The 24,306-nt window shown below is 28.0% G+C and overlaps 1 protein-coding gene across 2 annotated transcripts; it reads right to left on the bottom strand.

Annotated features, from left to right (window-relative positions):
• Positions 1–5,893: 5,893 nt before the first annotated feature.
• On the bottom strand, positions 5,894–22,775 carry LOC107450684 (Receptor expression enhancing protein B). 2 transcript variants are annotated; one of them, XM_071185579.1, is made up of 5 exons: positions 22,733–22,775; positions 12,457–12,550; positions 9,277–9,415; positions 8,058–8,214; positions 5,894–6,393 (listed from the first exon to the last, which is right to left on the bottom strand). In XM_071185579.1, the coding sequence occupies exons 1-5, from the start codon at positions 22,758–22,760 to the stop codon at positions 6,356–6,358; spliced, it is 456 nt and encodes a 151-aa protein (XP_071041680.1). In that variant the 5' UTR covers positions 22,761–22,775; the 3' UTR covers positions 5,894–6,355. The 2 variants fall into 2 exon arrangements, with proteins under 2 accessions (XP_071041680.1, XP_015922024.1); XM_016066538.4 differs by lacking the exon at positions 22,733–22,775 and adding an exon at positions 19,078–19,704.
• Between the last annotated feature and the right edge of the window lie 1,531 nt (positions 22,776–24,306).

Genomic DNA, 24,306 nt, shown 5'->3' with positions numbered 1-24,306 from the left:
AATGCACGAGTCATAATTGATGTCTGATAATTTTTCAGTTTAATGTTTCAGTTTAATGAATAAATACTAATTTAATTTTCATCTACATTTTTTAAAGCCTTTGATGTGTATCACATGTTATTATCATGTAAAACATGATGTTATGAAAAGACCACCCTTAATATAAATTTTTATAAACCTTGTCAAAAATAAAGATAAAAATCTACTTCAGCGGATGTAGTAAATTAAAATTTAAAAGGGAAAAAACAAGCATATAAATTTAAAAAATATCTAATGCAATATATTGATATAATCTTTATAATAATAGTAATAATAACAGGCCTGTTTAATTGCCAGGTGAATGTTGAAGTTTTTAATTTATAAAGTTATTTAATTTGGTAAAAAATCGCTAATCGCCTTTTTACACTCGCCTTCCTCAACAGTGATTTGTTTGTTTTCGATTGTTAAAATTCTAACGTGTGACCTCTATCCGTTCGTTTTCGCGTTCACTTGAAACAAAATTTCTTTAAATGCATATTAAGAGCGGTCACTCCGAATTACCTGCATATTATTAAATTTAGCAATCAAATACATTAATGTTGTAATTTTGCGTATAAAAGATATTTAAAATAATAGAAGATCGTTACTTTCAGTGACTTTTATTAAATTAATTTTTTAAAAAAATGTTAAATTATTTGAGTTGGAAAGCTTGAGGCTCTATAAATGTTTACAATAAATAGAAAATAAATAGAAATAGAAATTACAATAAATAGAAAAAGTACGTGACCATCGTTTCTAGTTCATCATAAGTCGATTTAACGTTTGCCTTGAAAAAAAATGCAAAATTTATTTAAATGTTTAATAATTAAGTGCTTAAAAATTGTTTTTAACAATAACAAGAATAGACGGTACATATTTCTTAAAAAAGGAAAATTGTGAAAAAATTCTGATATAATATAAATGAATATTATTACGGAATTGCTATGAAAAATTAAAAAGAATTATTATAAAATCTGTCTGATAAGATTGTGTTTCGTTGCACATTTAATAAAAAAAAATCGCGTTTTCTGTTGAAAATTTGACAAGAATTAGTAAGAAAATTTGCAATTTTCATCGAATTTTAATGACCCAAATATTCTTATCCCCCCCCCCAAAAAAAGAAATAAGTTAAAAAAATTAAAAATTAAATAAAAGCTAAATTTTAAAAAAATTATTAGCGTATTTTAAAAATAAAGAATAAATATTATTCTGTATTCAAAACCGTTTTTTTTAATTAAAAATAATCTATAGATAAAAAAATATTATAGTATTAAATCAAAAATTTTCAGTGGCTCTTTAAAAGCGGGAAATTTTGTAAAATTGTTACTTTTGGCTCTTTCATTTCAAAAGGTTGCCGACCCCTGGATTAGGGTAATGTGCGTAGAATAGAGCAGATTGTCGCAGATCTCGTTTTAAGGTTAGAAGGTTTACGCGTAAACCGTCTAAAAATCCTTTTTAAGTTTCATGAAAAGGTTTTTGTTGGGTGAAAAAAACCTTATATTGCTATCTGGGAATTAAGCTATTTTTTTTCTTCTTCAAAATCTGAGAAGCAAGTTTTAGAAGTCACTGATTGAAAATTAGGTAATGAAGGAAAGTAACGCCCACTTTTTACTCAAAGCATGAGAAAGTTAAGGATGGATTTAACATACATTTATAAATAAATGACGGATTTAACATACATTTATAAATAAATTCAACGAAATCTAAAACATAAAATTTAAAACTAAAGAATTAGACGTTTTAGGAAAAGTGATAAATCTTTTGACTCATGGCAAAAAGAATATTTTAGAAATTTCGTATTCTTAAAGCTGCGACAGTCAAAACCATAAATATCATAAGCAACACAATTTGGGGTTTAGCGTGTTTGTGTTTTGTACCTGAGAAGTTATGTGTTTTTTTTTCTTCAATGAGGAGCATATATCCGTTGTAGTAGGGGGAAATTTATTTAGATCTCCTTCGAAATCTTATTTTATGAGCTCGAACTAGAGTTGATGTAGAAACTAACTTGCTAGCTAGTTAACTTTTGTTCACTTTCCTGAGTTCCTAAGATGATGATTGATTGAAGTATCTTTCACTACCTAAGTTGCTATGGAGTTAATTGTTTGAACTATCTTTCACTACCTGAATTCCCACGGAGATAATTGTCTGAAGTATCATTCACTACCTGGAATTCCCATGCGGATAATTGTTTGAAGTATCATTCACTACCTGGAATTCCCACGCAGATAATTGTTTGAAGTATCATCCACTACCTGGAATTCCGATGATAATTGCTTGAACTATCATTCACTACCTGGAATTCCCACGGAAATAATTGTTTGAACTATCTTTCACTTTCTAAATTCCCACAGAGATAATTGTTTAAACCATCTTTCACTTCCAGAATTCCCACAGAGATAATTGTTCGAACTATCTTTCACTGCCTGAATTCCCATGGAGACGATTGTTTGAAACATCATTCACTACCTGGAAATCCCAGGGTGATGATTGTTTGAACTATCTAACATCTTCAGACCTGATGTGTCATGACCTGGAAAATGTTTTAAACTGGTAGCTAAATTTTTAAAAGTATACATAACTGACAAAATATTTTGATTTCGTTTTATCTTTTTGGTGTATAAACTTTACGACTGATTTTACAAAAGGAACTGAAAGTTAACTTTATTTAATTTTAAGCAATCTTGAAGAAAAAAATTCACCACTTTTTTCAGATTGCGTATGCCGTATATTTGGTGATGTATCCTAACCTAATGGATTCCTTGGGTTGGGTCTAAAGAGGACATTTTTAAGTTGTGTTCTTCATTTATAAATATACTTATTTTACGTTAAAACAAGCCGTTAGCCCATTAAGCGCCAAATACGTGTGAAGTTTTCGATAAATTTCAGACTGGTAACTGAATTATTTCATTTTTGAAATTTATCTTAGAGAAAGAAGACAATCGTATTTATCATTATTTATTGATAATATATTTACATATTGAACTGAAATTAGATCATTGTGATTATATAAAACTAAAGTTGGAGCCGATGATAGAAAATGTATTAGTCTAAATATAAAGTCCTACTTTTCCCAAAAAGTGCTTTTTACGCCAAAATTAAATATTGCATTTTATCAACATGAATTATCTTGCATAAGTTATACAGGTGTTCAAACGAATCCGTAGCAATTAAGAACTGGTATCAATTTTTAAAAGAGCCAAAGGCTTTTTACTACTATTTGCTATCACATTAGAATAAAAAATTTGAATCTTGAGTCATAAAATCTAGATGTATTTACAATAGTGAAATATCCTATAGTTAGTCTCATGATATAATACAATATTTCATCTTTATATGACAACTACTTTTCGAATTTTTCCATGTGCATGCGTAAATATATTATAACTTAAAAAATCGAACTAAAATTTATTTAAATAATTGAGCGGAAAAAAAACCCCATAATTCATAATAAAAGTACCTTTTTGAAAAAAAGCATAATTTTGATGCACTTTTAAGTTTGCATACATTACTATCAAATCACTTTTTAAACATTTGTAAATTATGCATTTGAAATATTCATTAAAAAAAAAAATATTATAGCTGATATTACAACACATTTGACAAAAACGGACTACACTAGAACTCTCCCTTTAAAACATATAATAATTGTTTAAATAATGCTGTCTATTCCATAGTTATTTATGAATGAAGACATTTAAGTGAAATTCCAATTATATAGTACTAGCATAACAATTCAGATACATCACATTTTAAATTTAAGGAAATAACGGTATGACGCATAATTTGAGATTCAAGGCAAAATATCAGATATTGATCAGTTGTGGTGTGTCAGCATATGGGTAAATTAATTTCAAACCACATAACTGCTGACCTGAGACCAAACCAAAATTAAAAAGTTTTGGAGAGACAAAAATGGATTCTTTTATTTTATGAAAAATCTGAATCTGGAAAAAAACGATTTTTTTCTATTCTTACTTGAGAGAACATTTTCACAGGTTGCATCGCTGCCCAGAATGATTTTAACACCGAAGCTATTACCTTTCCTGCAACTAATTACACCATATTGCATCAATGCAATCAACAAAATTAAAAGAACTACTATTCTGATATGTCTTCACACCGTTCGGTTAATACAGAAAGATTAAGTGGAAATAATTTGGTGAGCTAATTTGGTGGTAATGAGATAGAACCAAAAAGCGTAATAATTGCTCAATCTATTGGCATAGTTTTGGAGAAAACCTATACCAAGAAAGTTAATAGTGATAAAAGATTACAAAAAGATAGTTTAATTCCAATAACATGAATCATCTTGATGTTTTATGACATCAAGGCAATGCACTATGCAGAGATTGGAAAGTTCTGCTGGAGGGTGGTTTAGCTTAACAAATTAAAACGCTAAACACTTACCATGATAAACATTTTAATGATAAATATCCCTCAGTCAAGGCTGCTAACTTTCTCTTCTGTAAAAATTCATTCTAGTTGTAGCTATGTCTGTTTTAATTTATTATTCATTTAAACTTATTTTTCACACCACTACAAATAAATAACTTAAAAGTTCATATTATACAACGCCACATTAATCCAGCTCTTTCGTGGTGAGACTTTTAAATTGTTGGAGAAATTACCGAAAGTTGATATTTAAATGTCTACCACCCCGTCACTTATTACACCCCGTCTGCAGGCCTGCACAGTGAATAAATAACATTAAAAACATCAAAAGGTAACTCAAACTAACTTGATTAAAACAAGACTAAGCAACCTAATTAGCAAAACAGCATTGAGGTAAGAATGAGTTATGTTTAAACTCACTTTAATATTGATGCCAACAGAGTTAAACAAAAAGTAACTTATTGTGATTATCTCAGATTTTAAAAATTTATGAAAAAACTACTCTCTAGGGGTAGAGAGATCACACGTTAACCTTAACAAGAAAAATAAATCGAAAGAATGTTAATAAACATTTATTGATCAGCGTAAGGCGTGACAGCTCAATAAAAATGCATAAATTACTTCAGAAATTTGGTAAATTTTTTAAAATTAAAAATTATCACCTATTAAAAACTAATAATTCTTCCAGATATTTTGAATACTTTCTTCTTTAATGACTTCAACCCTTTTTTGTGACAAGGAGAAGTTTTCCCTCTACGTAATTCCTCTAAGATCAGAACAAAAGTGATAAACAATAATTATTGCGAAATGTCCCACTTTCCTTTCTTCTCATCCGTCTATTTCTTTGCATTCTCGTACTTCAAATCGCCCATATGGAGGTTTTTATTACATCTTCTCAAAGCTGCTATTATGTTGCTAGTAGGAGAATTGTGAAAGTAACCCCAGTGTGTATCTCATCGGCTACAGCCAAGGACAGCTTTTGAGTAATGTTAGATTCTACTAGGACTAGTCAATTGTTTTGAAAAGCTGGTATAACTATAAGCTGATACAGACTCAAAGATTCAACTTCTCTTAAATTCTTGATTAGTATTCACAGCTCACTAGATCAGTACGGACTGGGAACTGCTGTTCCAAGTTAACTGACCTGGCAGTAGAATTTACAGAGTGAATCTGAAGCACTATCTTCATGAATTCAAAAAAATTAAACAAATATACAGTCAAGTCTATGCAAATAAAAGAAAGAAAACTCTTCACCTTCTATTCATAACAGTATTCTTTAAATACAAGTTTCCAATTTATATTAAAAACAAACTTAGCTTAGTTTTAAAAAGCTTCAGAAATACTTTCTTTTTGTTTGCTTTCTTCCTAAAAATAAACCTTAGATGAAACACAATAGATAGCATAAATAAAAATTGCAGTTGGGAAAAAAAAATTCCAGCCACTGAATTGCAAGTCAAAATAGTCAATTATTTACAACAAGACATTTTAGCTTAAAATTAAATTTATTACAAAGATATGTGATACAATTACAAGCATATAACTAGATTATAATGTAATAAAGAGTAAAATATGTGAATACATATTATAATGTGCATTTGATTTGCAGTACATAATTTCCTTTCACTTTGAAATAGGATGGATTCAACAAAGTTAGTGTGTTAGAAAAATTTATCATTCGTAAATTTGCAGTAAATCTATTACTTTAAAAGAAATAAAAGCTGTTAAATTTATACATAATGGCACATACAGCAAATTTATTTAGCAACAATATCACAATATTTAAGTAATTTATTTACAATGATGAAAAAGAAAATCCCCTTCTACAGCAAATAGGAAAATGAACTCTAATACATTGTTGTTGCTCAGCAAATTTGCAACAATGAAACAATCCTAAAAGTTCATGTCCCCTGTTAGAGAGTGCACATTCAGTGAAGTTAATGTGCAATTAATCAGTTTTAGCACCAGCAAGCACCTTACCTGCAGCTGAAAAAAATTTTAATCAGCATTATGAAAAATTGTAATATCAATACAGATATAATACTAATGCGCCTTTAAATTTTTTAAATAATTTATGAATTTAATCTTACCTGAAGCTAAAAAAATTTTAATCTGCATTATTAAAAATTGTAATAACATCAATACATGTATAATACTAATGCCCCTTTAAACTTTTTAAATGGTTTATGAATTTAATAGCAAAATAGATTTGGTGAATTTGAAAAATAAATATAGAGTAGAACCTATATTTATTTTTCAAATCTGTCCTTTTTAGCAGGACACTTCTTTGCGAACAAGATACACGACTATAAATGCGAGACTAAATTTAACAATACTGACTTGAAAATGTGAAAAGAAAGAGGCAATGAACTTTGTTGGCAGTGGTTACAGTTCCATTTCATTGTCTGTAGTACTTTCGTAGCTTATGAAAACCAAATCGCAAAACTCTATATTATCTTCCTCATTAGCATCAGGAGTTACTATTTTTCTTTTCAAAACAATTTTTTTTTCTCTAGATGTCAGTAAAATTTTTGAACGATAGATGTGGAAATTTTCAAAACTATCTAGACTGGTATGTGGTATGCTATTCTTATGTTATTAACATTATAAGAAAAGCATTTTTGACAGGATCATTAAAAAAAGAAGGATGCGATGGATTGAGGTATAACAGCATATATTAGGGATGAGAGTAGTCAGAAAGCAAAAAAAAAAAGAATATATATATATATATATATATATAAATACTATTCTTCATCTACAGAAATCCATGTTTTCCACTTTGAACCGAAAGTTATTGTGAACGTTATATCACAAATGTAATATTTTTTCCTTTTAATGTTCCTTTAGCTAGATGGAAGGATATATTTTTGATAAAAAAATATTTTTAGACACAAAACTTTACAAAGTAATTCTATATGACATAAAAAAAATTAAGATCGTAAGACATTCTCATCGTTGCCATTGCATTCTTATTGGCCAGAAAAATCATATGATAAGATGCTGAATAAATTAAAAACAAAGATCCAGAAATCTACGGCTGACATCATTTTAAATTAAATTATGATTTTTACTAACAAATTAGTTATTTATTNTCTGAGTCATGAAAATACGAGCTACCCAGCAGGTGGGTAAAAATGCAGAAAATATTTTCTGTGCGTAAAAGTGACTTAAATAGCTAATATTGAGCAAGGGCTGGCAACTAAGTAGTTTGAATTTTCTGTTTACCTTTGAAAATCTAAAATAAATATAATTATTTTATTTCAACAGCTGAATTTTCAGAAAAACCGGAATGTTCATAAAAGACTTTTTTTTGTTAGAGAATCAGAGTTTTTGATAAAAAGGCTGAAACTCGAGAGATAAAAGCAGAAATCCATGAAAAGTGGAAAAATCTATCTCATTCCTGATATATATATATATATGAAATATAGTATTCAACGTAGAATACCCTGAATATGTTTATTTTTATTAGATAAATTTTACACTGAACTTGCAAAACAGCTTATTTCTTAAGGAAGTAAATAGAGTCCCAAACTAATTTGTTAGCTATAGGTAACTAATTTTAACACTGCTTTTTCCTCTAATAGACTAAAAGCAATCTGTGACAATACATTACATAGCTTTGGAAAACGTGAAAATAGTAAATTATTTACCATCTTTGGCTAATCCTGCAACACCAGAGGCAGCTTTATTAAGAGTATCATCAATAGCACCCTTATGCTTCATAAACACAGGTCTGATGAATCGATGATACAAGAATTGAGAACCATTGTTTGAGATGGGAGCAAAGCACCAAACTAAAAACAAACACTACAAAAGAAAAAATAATATAAGTCACACTATATAAGCAATAAATTCTCAATATTGATTTTAAAATAAAGAATAAATGCAGAAAATTAAAAGCTAAATCAAGACCGCAAACTTTTTAATACCTTCCTAAAAAAAAGCCATCTTAAAATAAATTCAGTTTATCCCAAAAAGAAGTGTATGAAAGTTAATTTACTAATTAAAGAAATTGTATTTTAAAACTTTCAATACAATTTAGAATAACACCACCCTCTAGTTGAAAATTTTACTTTTTTATTCAAGATGAAGTTTTGAACTCAGAAAAAGTACCTCACGTTGATCAGCAAGCAAGTTATTTGCTGAATGTTACACAGTTGATTTATGAGATAGACATCTTAACAGAAGTAGAAACAGGGATCTGTCTAAGTTTTTCTGAGAAGTACCTATTTTGTGAAAATTTAGGCATAATCTGTGAAAAATTAAAAATTATATTAAAAAATCAACACAAAAACATAGTAAAAATATAGATTTATCGTTTCTTAAGGATACAAAAATAAAATTTTAAGAAAAAGTATTTCGTGAAACTACCGTTTTTCCTAAAATTGAATTTGTGAAGGCACCGCTTACTTACTTACTTATCCTCTACGTGCCTTGGGCACTTAAGGCCTCCAGCATATCCCTCCAACGCCTCCTGTCTTTAGCAATAGATCTTGCTTCCTCCCAGCCAGATATTCCACATTCTTTTAATTCGCCGCTAAACGGTAGTAAATTCGGCCTGGACAGACCACTGAGAAATTTTTAAAAATTAGTTACTGGTCCAAAAGCACAAGCGCCTAAAAAGTATACCATACTTATAATATACGTTGATTGCTGATTTTGGAGATCACCGATAATTTTAGAGTGAAATTTTAGTACACAGTCCTGGACAACTGATAATTTCAAGCCCATTATGCTAGAAAACGATCAACACATCTTTCAGGAGTATTTGGTACAACAGGGTTAATTTTTGATCACTCTTAATATCTTAAGCATGAAAATTGTCAAAATCATCATTCAGTGAGTGATCAGTCACATGAATTAAATTACCTTCAAAAGCCAGTAAAATGGAACAAAATCCAAAATGATTTCAGAGAAGAACTCTAACAAGGAAAAGGCAGCAAATGTAACCCAATAAGTCAACCATCGTGTGTCGTCTTCTTTGTTGCTGGATTCTATAGCGTGCATCCTGAAAATTATAAAAAACAGAACAGTCAATATTAGATGATATAATTTTTTCCTGAACAATAAAAATGCAATACATTTATTAATTATAAAATCATCAATAAATTTATTAAAGTGCTTAAATAAAGTTGCTAAAGTAAAGTTTATTAAAGTGCTAAAATAATTTTTGTATCATTTTTAATAATTAAACAAATAATGTGCATAAAAAATAGAGTCTAACTAATTACAACGGAGTAACTGAAAATAGGTTCCGCAAAAATTCAATATCTATATATACACACAGTGAAACTCACATTTTACATTGAACTAGAGTTAAAATATGCATGAATTGGTAAAATCAGGGTAAAAAACATAAGATTATTATTCAAAAATTGCCATTTACAGGTTGAAGTATCAGAAAAACATGTAAACTAACTTTTCCTCATTTTTTGTTACAAGACAATTTCCACAATACCTCTCTCAATTAGTGATGTAACGAATAGTGATGGGGCCGAATATTCGGTGGCCGAATACTTACTTTTTAAAAATTTCTCTTTTGATTGTAATTAAAGTAATTTTCAAATTTTAAATTAAAAATGAAATAAATATTAACAAAATTGCTTTTTTAATCTTTGTATATTTAAAAAAATTTTAAATTGATTTATTTTTTGTAATAATTTAAATATCTTGATGCCAATAACAAGACAATATGGCTTTTATAAATCTAAATAATTAATAATAGCATATTTTAGTTATAGTTATACTTGTAATTTATATGCTATTTTATTTAAGATAAAAACTCATTACTTACTACTGTTAAAATGTAATCTTAACTTTCTTTTTTGTCAGAAAAATTATTATAACACAGAAAATTAAGAACTTTTTAAAAAGTTTCACTTTTGAAATTTTAATTATGTAATTAAATAATTCTCAAATTTTAAATTAAAAATGAAATAAATATTCAAAAAATTGCTTTTTTAAACTTTCTATATTTTAAAAAAAATTTAACAACTTGATGTATTTTTTGTAATATTTTAAATATCTTGATGCCAACAATAAGGCTTTCACAAATCTAAATAATTAATAATAGCAGCATAATTAATAATAGCATATACTTCATTATTCGGCTAGGCCGAATATTCGGCAAAAGGGCCGAATACCGAATAGTGGCCGAATATTCGTTACATCCCTACTCTCAATTGCTATTTTTTACAAACTTGCTTTTTGGTGTACAGTGAGCAAAAAAGGACCACCCTGAATAACTTTTGATGCAATGATTGGATCACTGCGTTGTTCTGGGAACTCAATCATAATGGCTTGGAGGGGGGGAAAGAAATATGCTTGGAGGGACAAGAAATATGTTAATTAATAAGCGCATGCGATATTTTAAGTTACGAAATCAGACATAATTGTACTTTCTCTGAATAAACATACCTTTTCCAAAAATGAATTCGGATTCCTGACACCCCAATATATAGGGGATAGGCGATAATCTGGGAAATATGGTCCCAATAGTTTGACCAGAAGAGCGCACAAAAGACCACCAATTGTGAATTTTACTTTTTGCATATTTTGCAACTCAAGAACTTTTTATGCGACTTAAAAAAAAAAAAAATAATAAATTCACACACAATCAGAACTTTAGTTTACCCAAATATAACTCCATGCAAAAAGTAACATGCAGTAAACATTTGTCATGATTCTATCGTAATTTCACGATTATTAAAATTGCATCGCATATTTACTGTGTCTGATTTTGGTCTTTTAGGAAGTTATTCATAATTTTGTTGGCTTTTCAAACGGTCTTTTAAATTCTGATATATTTAATATCATGCTATCGCAATGTTCGAAATTCAAATTTGATTTATCACCTCTTACTGCGTTCGATTCGTATTGATTCGATCAAAACTTCTCATCTTTTTCCTCAGTTATTCATCATTCTATCGGCCCTTTTCCCATGGTTTTACAAATTCGATATTTTAATAAGATATTTCAGTTATCATTATTTAATGTGCTTGATTCATGAAGATTTCATCGTAACTTCACATTGTTTAATGATAATATTTCCGAAAGCTGTCATTTTTTTCTGTTCACAAGCATTTACAAATTTGATATTTTTAATACAATGTTGTCACCACATGCAAATTTCGAATTTGTGTAATCACTATTTGATAGGTTCGATTTGTGACGATTCTATCACAATTCCATGCCATTTTTTTTAGGTTTTTCGGCAGTTACTTTTTATTTCAGCAGTTGCTTATACTATTTTATTGGTCCTATTCACATGATTCTCCCAATTCTGATATTTTTAAAGGATGCGCAAGACGTTTGATTCAAGGTGATTCATGGGTGCAAGTTGGAAAAAAGGTCAAGACTGAAAATTTTTTGACTGAAATACCTAACATACACAATACCCCCTCGGCATATGCAAAATATCTAAGAAAGCTTTACCATAATACATCAAGTTTAAATACTGTACAAAAAATATTTATTCATCTCTCTTTTGATAAAATAACAACAGGACATAAGAAAGTAGACCAATAACGTAGACCTAAAAAATATTTTTAAGTAGTAGAGAGTAGACCTAGAAAATATTTTTAAAGACAGAAAAAAAAAAATTCCGATTCCCGTCTTCGGGTCAGTCTTGTTCAAGATTTCTAAAATTTCAAGATTTCTAATTTTGAGAATTTTTTTTTCAAAAATCTAGAATTATGCTCATTTTAAAACTAATTCATAAAATTTGTGAATTCAACCAAGGAGTTATTTTTAATTTAATTTTTATCTTTAAAAAAAAAAAGGTCCAGAATAATGCTTACAAAACTTGTGTGACTTTATTCAATGTTCCTTAATTTTCTTCCAAAAAATTACAAGCAAGTAAAATATTTCTGATTTGTTCAAAATATAATAACTTATAAAATATTAATAGATATTTAACAAATCTGCGCATTTAAAATATTTAATGGATAAAAATTAATATTTAGTTTCTGCTTTCAAATTATAGTTAAAACAACTGACATGACACATTCAGAAAGAGATAAAATACACCAAAAAACAGCTTATACTTACGAAACATAAGCTGGGTATGCAAATCCTATTGCATTACAGATTAATTCTGCACCATGGCCTAAAATCATGTACAAGGCCCATATTGCTATAAGACCTAAAACAGAATAAATGTAGCATCAGTGCTCCAGTTGTTAAATATTAACAAAATTGGTAGCTTGAAAGGTCATAAAATTTCTTAATTGATTAGAACATATTAGGAAACACTAACATTTTCCATAAATGGTCCTCGAAATTTTTTTTTAGACAAGACAAACCTTAAAAACTGGGGTTTTACCCAGTTTTTAAGGTTTGTCTTGTCTAAAAAAAATTACTGTCAGAAATCTTTATACATTAAAATATATATACATTAAAACTTTTTAAAAAGTTAAATGAATAAAAAGTTTTTTTTATTATATATTTAAAACATTAAACATATGAATTGATTAAAATATATACAAATATACTACATACTTATAATAACATATATTTTTTAAAAATTGAATTCTTACACTGCATAAAATCCAAATTAAAACATTGTTTAACAGAATTGTCTAAAAAAAGCAAGCGTCTTAAAATAGCAAAGATCCTAAGAAATCATATTCCTTTAGTATCATTCATTTCTATTAGTTCATAATAGGAATCCTATTAGTATTTTTTTTAAAGACAGGGAAATTTAGCTGGTGGCCATTTTTTCTTTCTCTAGAAACCACTTTTTTTACTTAGAAGTAAATTTTTAAAAAATTATTAAAATATTTTACTTAAAAACATTTTATATTAAAAAAATTAAAATTAGTTTAAAAAATTTGTCAATATAAAAAATATTATATATAATTAAAATTATAAAATTTCGTTAAGAAAAAATGATAATTTAAAAAAAGAAAGGTTTGATTTTAAACTTGTTTTTCTCTCATTCAATTTTAAACTTCTGTATCAGAATGAAATACAATAACTCGAAAATTAAGTGTCTTAAACATAAAATCAGAGAACATTAAGGTCAGAATTTTTGCAACTGCTGCTCTCAGCTTCATTTACCTCTGTATTATTCCATTGTTCATTATTTCTTTATCTTTTGCATTCATTTATCTTTTTAATTAATTTTTTTCAGATCAATTTCATATTTCAATCATTGCCATGTTTTTTTTTTCTTTTCAATTCTATTGCTAAACTTTTCTTTGAAAATATTACTTTCATGAGTTTACCATTTCCGTCATTCCCTTTCACACTTACTCTTCGAGAAGATTATTTTAATTAATAATTAGTTCTACTTTACTCCCTCCATAAAAAGAGACAAAAAAGTCAGAAAATATATTTAAAAATAATAAATCAATGAAACACTTTCATTTAAATAGGTGGAGAAAAAAAAGTTATGATTGAAACTTAATGTGCATAAATTTAGTTAAAATTTAAAGATTCCAAACATGTAGTTAGAAAAGAATTTACAGAAGTTATTTAAAATAAACTTTCTTATAGGGGTGCATTTCAAGAAACTAAGGAGTGTTGAGGATAGGGTGTCGAATGCTAAAAAGAGGAAGTTTTGAGTGAGTGGCAAATTATGGTAATTTTTTGGTGGTCACTTTATTTCATTTAGACTGCTGTTAGCGACTGCTAACCATGCCTTCTTACATCTGAACTTTTGTTAGATAAATATCTGGATTTCTTAAAAGGTATTACTTTGAATGTATGTTAAAATATTTAACATTAAATACTACATAACATGTCAAGCAAAATATAATTTAATACTGCAGTTCCAGACAACAGTTTTATCCATGATTTAAACTGTCAAAACTTACTGCAAATTAATAACTCCTCAGAACAAAAATGATAGAAATCGGCTGAAATTTTTTTTTTAAAAATTATGTTTATATAACTAACGGACTATTTAGGAATTAATTTTTAATAACTACATGCAAAATATTGCTTGAATATAGTCTGATTACAGAAAACTTTCCCAAAAAATAGCTTCTGTTCTCAATCAAAATAATTCAATAATAATTTATATAATAATTCAAATTTTTTTATATTTTGAATTAATATGTCAACAGTTAAAAATTTTAAACTTCCGAAGTAGAAAAAAAAACAGTAATAACAAATAAAGTTTATAAAAAGAATTAAAATGAAACAGTTGTATCTTTGGAAATAAGTTTTAATGCATATTTTCACATCCTAGATGCACAATTTTAGCATTACTTCAGCACTATTTCAGAGAAGAAACTAATTAATTAATAACTATAATATTAGAATAATTAATAACTATAATATTAAATAAGCTTTAACTTAAGTCATTTTATTTTAAAACTGAACAAGTGAAAGAAAACAAAAACTTCAAATCAGGAAAAAGCATTAATAAATTGGGTTTCTTATAATATTTGAACTAAATTTTTACATTGAACAGCAAGTTAATTTTTATTACCTGATGATGAAAGGTTATAGTTTCATTCTTAAAGTAGAGATAATTTACTGTATTTTATTACCCAGTCATAACATTATAGATCAGTTAATATATCCTATTTTTGACCAAACTTTGCTAACCATTTTGCTTAAATTTATTATCTATAAAAATTTATCAAACAGCAGAATTATTAATTATTTTTGAAATATTTTCATATTATTTAATTTTAAATAGCACCAATTTATTCTAAAGATCCAGTAAGTTTTAAAAATTTACGGGATTTCACCCCAGCTATTGTCCTCGTGGCAGAAACACGGCGACACAGCGACATTGTCACAGAAAGGGACTGAGTTCTTGCAGAAAGATTTTTTTATTTGGGAAATAAAATTTTTTGGTTTGGAAAAAACCAAAGGTTCTCAAAAAAGATTCTGCAGAAACAGAAACTGTTTTACAAAAAAATAATTTTGACAGAAACAGAAAATTTCTGCAGAAGCAATAATGGTTCTGCAAAATTATTTTCTTACAGAATTGTTTTTAAATAATTGTTTTTCTAGCGTACCGTGGAAGGGGAAAGCACTCGTGATCCTCCGTTAATCTCCCTAGTCCGTGTCCAACACAAACAGTAACTGGATATAAAAGGGGAGAAATTTTTTCCCCTTTATTAAGCTATTTTTGGGACTTTTGCCAACTTCGGCCTTTATCGCTGGCGCAGAAATTTGATTTGTGTTTTCTTGTGAGAACAGAGTGTTTTATATTTTTTGCGCCAATATGGAAAATTTCATGCATAAAAAGATTCTCTTTTTAAAAAAAATAATGTCTAGCGAAAAAGGTTATTTGTTGCTCTTGTGAAGCAACAATAATAAAAAAATATAAAAAATTAAAACTTATTTTTCAAGGCGGCATTCCGAAGAAGAAATAAGATGTAAGTTGACAATATCTAGCGATGTCAGATTTTTTTTCTGGAAAGTGACAGGAAAAGAGGTAAGAAGCTTTCTACGCTACTAATATTGGGAAAAGAAAAAAGAAAGATATTCTAGATTCGAACCAAATATTCCTACTAGTAGCAATGTCGATAGTATGGATGAAACGGATGATAAAATACCTATATCTTTTGAATTAAGTCGTCGATATAAAAAAACACTCGCAATATAACGATAAATGAAATAAAGCCTAAGATCTCATTATCTACAATTTTTTGGCATGCAAATGAAAACCAGATTGGTGGAAAATATTTACTGGCGAAACACTTTCAAATAGGTTTCCATATGCATGCGAAAAAATCGCATCTAATAAGTATGGCTCTAATAACAATGTTTCAGCACTTATGAAGACTATTTCGTTTCGAGATGTTGAATAGTCTCGAGCGTATTATGTCGGAAACCGCGCCTGCGTACTTCGTGTGGAATCAATGCTATATATTTACACAATACAGTGAGACTTCTATTACAAATCCCACACGCTGTGTATTTTTTTCTTTTTGAACTTAATCTGATCACAAAAAAAGTTTTATTTACCTTTTTTTTTATAAAATTTTTTCAATAAGTCAGTACAAAATTAATCGAATATAATTGTTTTCATATAGAAATAGATTGCTTTAATTTTTTTGCTTTTAGAATTCGGTTATAGTCAATATTATTTTATCATTTTGACTACTCAACTTCAATATTAATTTTTTCACCTGATTTGTTTCTGTACCTGATATAATTACTATAATGAAACATTAAATCATACTGTTTTAAACTGATACTTCAAATTCAGTTATGTTGTTTTATAAATTTAATCTTTTTGTCCATTCTTAGCTATTTTTATAAGTTCTATCTTATTTCAGGTTCTTGGTAATATTTATTTATGCTCTAGTAAGCATTTTTGCCTGCAGATCTATACATTTATAATTTTTCTTTATTATCGAAGATTATGTAAATTTTAACTTATTAAGAAATTTAAACTTATATTATGAAATGAAGAAAAAATAATCTACACAGTTTAATCTATGCATGTAGGCTTTTTTATAACATGAAGTGCATCTATTATTATAAATTCATTACACATATATTTATAATGATAAAAATATCTTGCAGAAAGTTATTGGTTCTAGTCAGGTTTGTCGCAGAAAGCCAGAAAAAATTCTGCCACAGGGCTATTGTGAAAATCGGTCATTTCATCTTTTATTTAAATCAATGAAATAAAGAAATAATTAAGTATTTAAGTGCATTAAATAAAGTTGAAAATATTTTCAGGTTTCAAAGGAAAGAAAAAAAAATTGGGAGAAATCTACATTTCTTTACATTTACCAGACTACTTTAAAAAAATTAAAAAAATGCTTTAAGTGCAAGAAATGCTAATTTTATTGCAAAAGAATAATAAAATGTACTATTTTAAATTACTTTGAAAGAGCAAAAAGTTTTAAGAGTTTCCAATATAATTTTATAAAAAAACTGATAACAGTTACTAATTAATACCTAGAAAACTTTCATAGTGCTTTTACATTAAAAAAATAACTAGTATCAATTAGTTAATATTGCTTTATACCAATACATAATTAAAATATGTAAGTTAGGACTTGTGTTAGGAATGTGCTACTTAAAATTTTTATACAAAAGTAATTTTAGTAAATGATCCTTAAGTTTAAGGGCACTGTTTGCAAGTGGGACAATGAGTGATATGTCACCCTCTAAAATGAAAGAACTCTAAAAGTCCTTGTCAATATTTCAGAAGATTGAAGTAAATTTTCTTGAATCTACTTCAATTAATATAAATTAAAGAAATAAAAGATATTTTTCTATATGTATTTAATAACAGATAAGAAATTTTTTTTCTGCATTAAATTAAAAGTATTACATATGTGTGTTTTAATTCACTCCGCCTTAAAAATTTAACCCTGGCGATGCTTATGTCTCAATTCATTGCTTTAAAATACTATGATTCCATTACTGGATTGGAGCTGACCATTTCGAAAATCTCATGAAAGAAACAAATCAATAATTATAAAAATAAATATGTGTCCATTTTAAAATTGTAATGTTAATAATAAATATACCGTGTTTAATAATTATAAATAAACAAATATGTTTCACTGATTTTTCTAAAAATAAATGTTCTTTTCTAAAAATAAATGATTTTTCTAAAAAAAATTCTTAATAATGGAATTACTGAATTTTCTTAGGAAGTTGAAACAATGTATCCTATATGCCTGAGCCTTAAATATATAATTAGTAAATATGCCCTAAATTATAAGAGTTACCACATTCTGGAACTAACTAACTATCTTCACTAGCATTAGTATTTTAAACAAAAAGATGCTTTATCAAGAACCAAAATCTTTCAATTCTATTTTTATAAATCTCAGAATCTTGTATTCTTAGAAAATTAGATGCCTTAAATTAAACACACAAAAATCAAAACAAAGACCTAAAAAGAAATCAAGAAAATTAAAAGAAAAAAAAAATTTTTTATCAGAAAATTTAGGAATATCAAAACTACTATGAATCCTACCTTTTGTATTTCTTCATATAAAATTAGAAAAAATATTATCATTATGCTAACCAACAAATTAATATTACATAAAATAATATAATGACGCTTTAAGATGATAATGTTGTACACTTAAAATGTGATTTCTTACAATTTCTGTTCAAAGTTAATAAAAATGTAACAATTTTTAATGGTATTCAAAATTAATTTTGTCCCAAAGGCTTGTAAACCAATAAATTAAATTCTAAAAAAACACATTTAAGAAGCTTTAAAGTGTTAGTGTGAGTATTAATTGCCATGATACACATTTTAAAGTGACACAACTTTGTAAAAAACATAACCAGCCAAATAAGTACCCTAGACAATAATTTTTCGCACTATACTGAATTTTAAACCAAATACTAGGATAAAAAAGATAATGGTTTAAGTAAAATGAATTTGTAATTTTGTTTTTTATTTCATTCAACAATTTCAAACGACTATGAAAACATTTTTGTATCGCCAAAGACAATATTATAATGTCAAATATAAGTATTACATATAAAATAATCATGCATAGACTAATATATAATATGATAGCTTAGTCGCGTTAAATTGCTACATGCTAATTGACGAAAATTTAAAATGTCAGAAATAGTATTTAACTAAAGGATATGATATCAGACAATTATGCTTTCCTAAATTTCTAACACACATGAAGTTATAAGAAGTAAAAGTAAGGGTTACTCAATTACAAACAAACAAATTTTCTAAGGCTAGTTATGAAATTAATCTTAACTTACCAAGAGCTAGGTAAACACGTTTAACTCCGGTAGCTTGCTCAGCTTTTTCAAAATATTCGTTAACCTTGCAATTTTTTTCGTGCAATTTCTTGTCTAAGATTTCTAAATAACCGGCGAATAAAGCAGACATTTTCAAACACTATAAATTTAATTACCTCAATCGATTTGAATTAATAAATGTATTTACACAGAAACAACTATTTAAATTCACAGTGTATCAACGGACAAATCACATGAAAGCAACAAATAAAATTAAAAGAGGGGGTAGACAGTTTTTTAGAGACGAGTTGAGATGATACGTAGTTAAACAATGATGATTTGATGACACGTGATATTGAAAATGGCTTTGTATATAGCATTAATTAAGTTATTTATTTATTTAATTAACTGACGGGAGTGCGTCGATTCAAAAGACAAATTAACCTATTTTTCAGCATACTTATGCCGGCCTGGAATAGATTCTACTATTACGGAATGAATTTTAGAAGTTATGCAGAGATTAGACACATTCACACTGCATGCGAAAAAAATTGCATATGCGATTTCGTGATGCTAAAGAGAACCTGAAATTGGCGAGTTTTCCGCAAATAAATATATTACTATATATTATAATATGATCCACTTTCTCAATTCCCAAGTGGCATCCAATGTGAACAGTCCCGCAGTGAGGGCAAGAATGCCCTCACTGCGGGACTCATTGGGGCAAGAATGATACTGATTGTGTACTTTAGAGGGAAGGAATATTTTTCGGTATTTTTGGAGAATCGAAGTTAACTGTAAAAATAACTGTAGTAGCTTAACAAAAGTGTAACAAAAACATGCCCTGAAGAGGGATCCAAATTGGAATGTTTAGATTTTACTCCAATGAACCTAGCAGATAGGCTCGGGCAGTTCAATTTAGATGGCTCTTAGCTTGTTTCGAGATACAGGCTGAACTGGGAAAATCTACATGGGATGAAAAGCAGCATAAAATGTCAGATGTTTAGACAAAATATTTATAGATTACAGCCTCTATTGACACTTCTATCTATGACATAATTGGTTCTTTTTTAAATGTAATTTAAACACCTGTTAAATGAACACACTTTTTAAATGAACGCTTAAAACACTGGCGATGGCTTTTTATTACTTTTTAATGTAGTAAGAAGAGAGGAATTACAGCTCGCTAAAAACCAAAAATTTTGTTGTTTTAGGGGCATGTCAGATAAACCAGAGATTCATTCAGTTTATTGAACTCAAAAGTAAAACAGTAATTATGTAAATTCATAATTACATAAATGTTCACAAATCTATTCCTTTTCCACATCACAGAAGGAAAAAAACTAAAGCACTTAAATTAATGCAATTAATTTTGATGATCCTCAAAATCATTTTAAATGATATGCTAAATAATTCGAAGATTATTACTTTGCAAAATAAAGAATACCATTTCTTAGTTGTAGAAAAAATTGATCAAATACCCATTTTTTAAGAAAACAAACACTTTATAATATTCAAATATATATTTAAAACTCATAAAATTTTCCTGAGTTTTAAGTCCAGCTACTTTGTTTGATGGAAAATGAATACATGAGAAGTCATTTCTAATTGAAATTCGCGTTACTTACAACGTTCCAATTTTATTGTTTAGATCAGCATACAATTATGCAATATTGTTTATAATAACATATATTACTTATTCTACAATACATATTAGAAATTTATATTTATATTATTAATGCAGAGAAAGAAAAAAATACATTCATTTCCAAAATATGTACAATATTAATAAACTATCTGAAGGATACAAGTATAAAATTCTAAATAAATACGAAAATTATTTCAAAATACGGTGTTATTTTCTCTACAAAATATTCCCGATTTCCTTTTTATAAATGTAAAGAAAATTTTTATTTTAAAATTGATCTTCCTCTTTAGTATTTTAAAGCCCTAAAATTTCTTAGTAACCCTTATCATTCTTCAACCGGTCCAAATTGGAACCGGTTCAACCGGTTCCAATTTTTTGAAAAAATCATATTTTTATTTTTCAAAATATTATCTACGAGCGAAATGTTTATTGAAAAAAGTGAAAAAAGTCATGGCCCGAGTTTATACACACTAAGAAGTATAGTTTGTTTAAAGTAAGAACTCCCCTAGCCATTCGTCTGGACCCGTGGCGATGACTATGGTAACGAGGTATAACTATTTCAAGTAGGGGTGTGGGGTCAATTTGTTTAGGACAGGTTTAGGCTCGGGTCAGTGAGAAAAAGGAAATCTTTTTCTTCGGTCTACTGTGTAAGCCCTTCAGTGAAGAGAAGCTACCCTCCCTGAAATGAGCTATTCTTGTTTCCATAGCAGCAGACGGCCTCAGACTTTGTGGCGGGGAGAGTTCTTACCGTAGACAAACTATACGTATACTCACTAATAGGAGATGTAATATGAGAGCTCCGAATCAAGATTAGGTCCGTGTCATCTTACATCACTGAAGTCATCGCGTGATCATGTTTATATAATCATGGTACTAAAGGGTATAGTAATGTAATAAATGTGCATTTGGTCATTTAAAATTTCAGTGTCCATAATGGTTTATTAAAAGTAGTGGTTAATGGGTTAAAAAAAAAATCTGCTACTTCGTATAATTTATTTTTTATGTTCTTAAAGATCTTTTTTATACTAAAAAAATTTACATCGAAAATTTCGCAATGCGAATGAGTTACATATTTATACAGTGTATACTGTGAACTAATATCTGTACAGCAATTAGAATATTCATAAACAGTATCTAGAAAGCCTAAATTGTTTCGAAACAAGAGAAGATTATTCAGTTTGTTCACTCCGCATAATAAAAGCAAAATGACACACGAACAGCTGAATAAAATCAAGAAATTTGCGACGTACGCCATAGGTATAAACAGCGGTTCTTTAAGGTATCCGTCTACGTTCGGCACGGAATTTTTAAAAAAAATTAAAAACTCTAATTTTAAATGTTGTGTTTGGTGTATTGTAGATAAAAAACAGTGAAATCAATAACAATCAATCATTATTTATTTAAACTTTTGAAAAATGGTAATATTTTATCAAAAATTTTGGATTTTAATACGAAAACGGCTAATGCTCTACACAAAAAAGTTATTAACATATCCCTTTTATTTTTTTATTACAAGTACTTGATACCTTTAAGAGTGTTATGAACTAAAAACTAAGAATTATTTAAATAATTACACATAAAATAGTTTTATTCATTGAAATTACATAAAAATGTTTAAAAAAATTACTATCTACCAGCACTTAAAGTGGACATAAAATTAAAAATAAAATAGCTGGAACAAAGTTTGTAGTTCATTACACTCTATACATTATAGCGAACAATTGTGCCTAATATTTTAAAGATATCTCTTTTACATTGTGAATTATCACAAAAGTCGTAGGGTAAAATGAGCTAAAAACTACTTTCTCAGAAACGACAGTTAANAAAATCAAGAAATTTGCGACGTACGCCGTAGGTATAAACAGCGGTTCTTTAAAACTAAATTTGCGCAGCAAAAAATGGTAATAATTCTGTTATATTACGAAATGGGATGTATCATTATTATTATTTATTTATTTTTTTACAAGAAGATAGTTTATAAATAAATAAAAAAATAGAGATTTCATAAAGATAAATAATAAATTTTACTTTTCAATCCTCGTATCAAGTGTGTCATGTTGAATTTTAGATTGCTGTCGTTTCACTTAATAGTAATACTATTAATAATAGAGTTATTTTGTTATTGCATTACAGCGTTTTTAGAATTATCGATACTCATAAAATGAAAAGAGAGTAATAAAATATATATAATTAAATTTTGCAGAGTAGTTTCATGCACATTGTTTTAGTTTTATTTCGCAGACAGACAAAAAAAAAATAATAATACAATTTTTATAAGTAATTAATAATAGTTTATTTTCAATTTGCTCATTACGAATGAGACATATTAATCTTATTCACAATAATACATGACTATTTATATAATAATAATTAATAAGAATTTTATTATTATTTCTTTATATAATAATTCATAACAACCCTTTTCGGCAAGAAAGTATGTGGAGAAAAAAAAAAGCAGTGAAATCAAAATTTTTTCAATAACCAGGATTTGAGGATTAAATGCGTTTCTATTCAGTTTTAAAAAGATGGTCGCTATGTATATATTCAGTTTCTAAAAATTGGTTCGCTATTGATTTAGTTCATAAAAAAAGAGTCTCTATAGATTCGTTCTTTGAAAGGAAGGAAAAAAAAAATGATTCGTGATAGATTTGATTTCTAATTTAGTTTTTAAGTTAGTTTTTAATAGATTCAGGCTCTAATTAGTTGATCTCAATACATTTGTTGGTAGAATGTGGATCGCTAAAATTCGGCTTCTAAGAAAAAGGTTCTCGATAAAATTTGACACCTAATCTGTTGATCGCTATAGATTTAGTTCCTAAAAAGCGAGTTACTATTGATTCGGTCCCTAAAAATTGATAGAATCAAAATAAAAACTGATAAGTAGTTGGTCTTTATAGATTCGATTATTAGAAAACAGGTTACTATAATTCAAATTCAAAAACATGGGTCTCGTTGAAGATTCAGCTCCTAAAAAAATTAGGTCGCTATAGATTTGGTCCCTAAAAAGTGATAGAGTATAAAAAAAGAATTTTTTAAAAAAAGTGATAAGTAGTGGGTCTCTATAGATTCGATTGTTAGAAAACGGGTCGCTATAATTCGGATTCTCATTTTTTTTTTTTTTTTTTTTTTTAAATAACGGTAGGCACTGAACTTTTGCTCATCTCCTTAGAAGATGCCGGAAGTGTTGCTCATTTATCGTTACCCTGTGGGCACCTGTGAACCAAAGTCACGGAGGCGAGCAACAGTACCCACGCCACACTGCCACAAATAACCGTTCATAGGGTGCGCCGCATTCATACATTCACACATCAGAAGACAACACACAGAGAGAGAAACATCCATGCCTAGAGCGGGATTCGAACCCGCAGCCATTGGCTTCGCAGTCAGGCACGCTAACCACTCGGCCGGCTAATTCGGACTCTAAGAAGATGGGTCTCGATAAAATTTGGTTCAAATCTGTTAATCGCTATAGGTTCAGTTCCTAAAAAGCGGGTCGCTATAAATTTGGTCCCTAAAAAGTGATTTACTACAGCTTAGCGCTTTAAAATGTAAATCGCAATTGACAGTGGTCACGGCGTCCTTTAATAGTTGTTGCCAATTTG

Source organism: Parasteatoda tepidariorum, chromosome 9, assembly GCF_043381705.1.
Source record: "Parasteatoda tepidariorum isolate YZ-2023 chromosome 9, CAS_Ptep_4.0, whole genome shotgun sequence".
NCBI classification, from domain to species: domain Eukaryota; kingdom Metazoa; phylum Arthropoda; class Arachnida; order Araneae; family Theridiidae; genus Parasteatoda; species Parasteatoda tepidariorum.
Note: the sequence above shows the minus strand (reverse complement) of the source record. Positions and strands in the feature narration are given on the sequence as shown.